Source organism: Coregonus lavaretus (genome assembly GCF_964263955.1).
Source record: "Coregonus lavaretus genome assembly, contig: HAP1_SCAFFOLD_423, whole genome shotgun sequence".
Classification (NCBI taxonomy): domain Eukaryota; kingdom Metazoa; phylum Chordata; class Actinopteri; order Salmoniformes; family Salmonidae; genus Coregonus; species Coregonus lavaretus.
In genome coordinates, this window is record NW_028161275.1 from 390,001 (window position 1) to 395,000 (window position 5,000).

A 5,000-nucleotide genomic window follows, 5' to 3' on the forward strand; every position below is an offset into this window, starting at 1 on the left:
ACATAGGGCTCCCATTTTGGACTGTGTGTGTGTGTGTGTGCGCGCTGTCCCCCTCTTTTCGAGCCACGTCTACCGACTCGTGGTGGCTTTATGTTGTCCAAATTCCACTATTGCTTGACCCAAAATAATAACGTTCTTACACTTTGCCACTGTCAGATATAGGCCTCCCTCTGTGCGCTAAAAGTGGACGGGACATTAGAATCCTCTAATTAATACTCCCTGTCCACTCGAAGTGGCTCATACTTTCTTACTAAATTGCATACTAAACATTTGTTGTTATATATAACACTACATGGAATGGGCCCATTTTAAGCGGATGTGGGTGGCTCTTAAAAGAGCCTTTGGGTTCGAGTCGGGGTGTTGAGGTTCCGAAGAGAGTGGGTTTAACCGCCGAAACCGTACAGGGTGCGTCCCTGACGTTTCAGAGCGTAGACCACGTCCATGGCGGTAACGGTCTTCCTCTTGGCGTGCTCGGTGTAGGTGACTGCGTCACGGATCACGTTCTCCAGGAACACCTTCAGGACACCGCGGGTCTCCTCGTAGATCAGACCGGAAATACGCTTCACGCCGCCGCGGCGAGCCAGACGGCGGATAGCGGGTTTGGTGATTCCCTGGATGTTATCGCGGAGAACTTTGCGGTGACGCTTGGCGCCTCCTTTTCCGAGTCCCTTGCCGCCTTTGCCTCTTCCGGACATGGTGTGTTCGCTAGTTGAGTTCAAGTGAATGAATGATTTCAGCGCCGGTGCGCGGTGCGCTATTATCTGCGTTTGGTCGACCTGATTGAGGCCGGCGGCACAGAAAGCGCGCCTCTGTTATATGTTCGGAGGCGTTGCAAAGGGGAGGGCGCTCGTTCTAGGGGACTAGGGAGGAGCGATTTCAAAGATGACGTGAAAGCAACTAACGTGCGCGGGAAACATACTCAAATACTGATATAGGCTATGTGGAACACAAGGCCAAACTGTGACAACTGGGAGATCAGCTAGTACACTGTGTCCCTCTCCTCATATTGTTGTTGTTGTTGTTGTTGTTGTTGTTGTTGTTGCACCTGATTCTACTCATTGAGGACTTGGTAATTTAGGTGACAGGTTGTTCAATCAGCTGTGGCTGTCCAGGCCTACAAGAAAAATGGGTCCTGTTGGGGGTAGCCTACTCTACCGCTGGAGTTGGGAAACACTGAAATGGAAGGGGGACACGCAGTGAGCAAAACTCCTAACCACATAAAAACACAGACACTTGAGATCATTAAGAGCTATAAGGAGTCCATCAACTACCTGGTCAGTCAAGTCATATAGGGGGGGATTTCATGGCCACCTGCTGGAGCAGAAGTCATGTTTGCCAACACTGGCCTTAAAATCATTAAATTTAGGAGCTATAAGGAGTCCATCAACTAACTGGTCAGTCAAGTCATATAGGGAGGGATGTCATGGCCACCTGCTGGAGCACAAGTAATGTTTGCCAACACTGGCCTTAAAATCATTAGGAGCTATAAGGAATAAATCAACTCATCATTCAAGTCATATAGGGAGGGATCTTAGCACCACCTGCTGGATCAGAAGTACCCTTCACCGTAGGCACAAGAGAGCCATCATCTCTCAACCGGTGCAATTTCCATAAGTATGTGGTAATAAAACAAACAACGACAGCTCCTCATATAGGCAGTGGTTTCACACATTTTTCTCCAAGATGTTCAAACGTTCATAGATGACCAGCAGGGTCAAATAATAAGCACAGTGGTTGTAGAGGTTGCAACAGGTCAGTCAGTACATCAGGAGTAAATGTCACTTGTTGTTAGTGTTGTAGTTCCTATTTCTACGGTGTTGCCTACCTGCAGCAATCATGATTTACCTGCAGTGTTGATTGCAATTACGTAATTTGTCAACTCATAATAACAGATGTTTTGCAAACCGTTGATGTTTAAATAAATGGATTCCCGGTGTCCGGATACCTTTTCTCTTAAGGGATGTGATTGAGTGAATCCAAAGTAAGTTGGTCTAAATACATAATAGGATGAATCATTCAGGTAAAATAACACAATGTCTATTTGAGTCGAATCAACGTAATATAATCCTTTTTACGTCTCTATCATCTTTACTCAATGTATTGGACCACATCAACTCAACTTACTCAAGCTTATCTACTCATAAAAACAAGCAAAAAGATCTACTCAACAATATGACGTGTGCTTTTGTTGACTGTAATAGCTTGAGTACATTCCACAAAGTCATTTTTTACAGTGTATCTAAAGACACGTTTGTTGTGGTGATGCACTTTTTCTTTGACGTTGAACTTGCATTGAACAGACAAATCCATTTCGTTACAACCCTTTTGTAGTATGACTTAGGAATATTTGTTGATGATCCTAATGTCTATGCGTGAATAGTGATTGGTTGTTGGTGAAATATTGCTGAGAACCCATCATTTCCTGGCCTTTTTTCACTATTGAGCTATTTTGAAACATTTGTTTTGCTATTGGATTCATAATGGTGACCTGGGACAAGTAATTAGTGAAACCAGAGTTCAGCAGTTGCCATTAAAGCGATCGAACCAAGTCATCCTAATAGGCTAGTATTAGCCTAAAGCAGGGTTTCCCAAACTCGGGCCACATTTTGGGAGTTTTTGCCCTAGCACTACACAGCTGATTCAAATAATCAACTCATCATCATCAAGCTGGGAGTATTAGAATCAGTTGTGGAGTGCTAGGGCAAAACGCAAAACGCGCACCCCTTGTGGACCCCAGGACCGCGTTTGGGAAACGCTGGCCTAAAGAGCAAATGCTGAAAGGGACTCACCATGAGGTGCAGTACCCACATTTAACCACAAGATGGCCTCCGTGCTCCATTGTAAAGTTTGGGCCTCTGCATGAGTCTCTCAGCAGCACTGCAACATGGGACTTTCAAAGTAAGTTGGCATGCAATGTTTTTTCTGGACTGCATGCAAGGCTATTATTACACACAACTAATAGTGTCAATTATTCATCTGAACACAATTCTTGTTACTATTCGGCCTATATTATCACTCGTTTCTTTTTCCCCTCCTTTGTAAAGCATTTTACTGTGTTACTATATAGTTCAAAGGAAGTGGATGATGCCAGATGGTTGTGTATATACACACACACAAACATTGAAGCTAGACTTCAGGCAACTAAAAAGGTGCAATACGTAGCTTTTAGACGTGTTAGTGAACAACATACATGGTGGCTAATGTAGAGGTGCGTGTATACATGGAACAATTGTGCCTTTTTGATGGAAATATGGAGGTGGCTCTTAAAAGAGCCTTTGGGGGATATTCGAGTTCAGGTCATCCTCATTTATGCGCGCTCTCCGCGAATACGGCGGGCCAGCTGGATGTCCTTGGGCATGATGGTCACCCGCTTGGCGTGGATGGCGCACAGGTTGGTGTCCTCGAACAGGCCGACCAGGTAAGCCTCGCTAGCCTCCTGTAGGGCCATCACGGCGGAGCTCTGGAAGCGCAGGTCGGTCTTGAAGTCCTGGGCGATTTCTCGCACCAGGCGCTGGAAGGGCAGCTTGCGGATGAGTAGCTCAGTGGACTTCTGGTAACGACGGATCTCTCTCAGAGCCACGGTGCCGGGCCTGTAACGGTGAGGCTTCTTCACACCGCCGGTGGCCGGGGCACTCTTGCGAGCAGCCTTAGTGGCGAGCTGCTTCCTGGGGGCTTTGCCACCGGTGGATTTGCGAGCGGTTTGCTTGGTTCTGGCCATGGCGCTGCTCTGACAGTCGGGAGTATAGCCTCGAAATGCCTATGTGAAGTTTATAAAGCCGGCAGTGGCGCCTGCTGATTGGACACCATCTCCCCACCACCCCGATTGGCCCGTTTCGCAGGCCTCCTCCGTTGGCCATTGGACGGGAGGCCCGGCCTCTCCAAAACTCAAACTCCCGGTGCGCGCGCAATAGGACGCCGCCGGCCCTTTACGCGCAATAATAGTCGCCAAAGTCAAGAGTGACAGCTTATAGGCACGTATCATCTAATGCTAGCCTGCTATGGCAAATGAGGCCAAGTAGGTGTTGTTGTTCATGCAAGGCCTCATGTGGGCACAGAATGTCGAAATAGTTGTGTATACACCCACTCAATGTATTGCGGTCATAGAAAGGTACTTTGCGCTTTTGGAGAGCTAGGTGGTTGGCTCTTAAAAGAGCCTTTGGGGGTTGAGTAGTCAAGTTGAAGTCGCAGTAGCGAATTTACTTGGCTTTGACTGCCTTCTCGGTCTTCTTGGGGAGTAGGACTGCCTGGATGTTGGGCAGCACACCACCCTGAGCGATGGTCACACCGCCGAGCAGTTTGTTCAGCTCCTCGTCGTTACGGACGGCCAGTTGCAGGTGACGGGGGATGATACGAGTCTTCTTGTTGTCACGGGCAGCGTTGCCGGCCAACTCCAGGATCTCAGCAGTCAGGTACTCGAGTACGGCGGCCAGGTAGACTGGTGCGCCAGCGCCCACACGCTCGGCGTAGTTGCCTTTGCGCAGCAGCCTGTGCACACGGCCCACGGGGAACTGGAGGCCAGCACGGGATGAACGGGTCTTTGCCTTCGCCCTGGCCTTGCCTCCGGTTTTGCCTCTTCCGCTCATATTGGTAGCTTGAGAAAGTCACAGAAAGTCTGAATGAGCCGCTCGCCACTTCGAGAGCCGTACATATACCTCGCCACAAGAGGCAACGATTGGCCACCGGGCCGGTGTGGCCTTATCCAATTGGAGCGAGGGACAGACAGATGGACAGACAGACAGCCCTAAGCCGGTTCCCACCCACAGGCAGCGAGTGAGAGGCTACTTTGTTTCCCTCCGACTTTGTTACTTTGTGTCATTTCGCGTGAGCGCCAAAATGTCCGAAATGACATCCACACATTATTTCTCTCCAAATGGGAAACAAACAGCTGGTGAGGGTGCACTCTTGAGTTTGAAATCGAAGCCACTATAGTATTGTTATTGTTATTACATGGCACTTGTAACACATCACAGCAGCCTGCCTCTGAACGGGAATAGCCCAGT

General features: G+C 48.5%; 1 protein-coding gene across 1 annotated transcript; it reads right to left on the reverse strand.

Annotated features, from left to right (window-relative positions):
* Positions 1-3,307: 3,307 nt before the first annotated feature.
* Positions 3,308-3,788, reverse strand: LOC311120924 (histone H3.2; the record flags this gene model as incomplete). The annotated part of the gene is made up of 1 exon (XM_084195480.1): positions 3,308-3,788. Exon 1 carries the CDS (start codon positions 3,716-3,718, stop codon positions 3,308-3,310), a length of 411 nt encoding a protein of 136 aa, XP_084051606.1. The 5' UTR covers positions 3,719-3,788.
* Between the last annotated feature and the right edge of the window lie 1,212 nt (positions 3,789-5,000).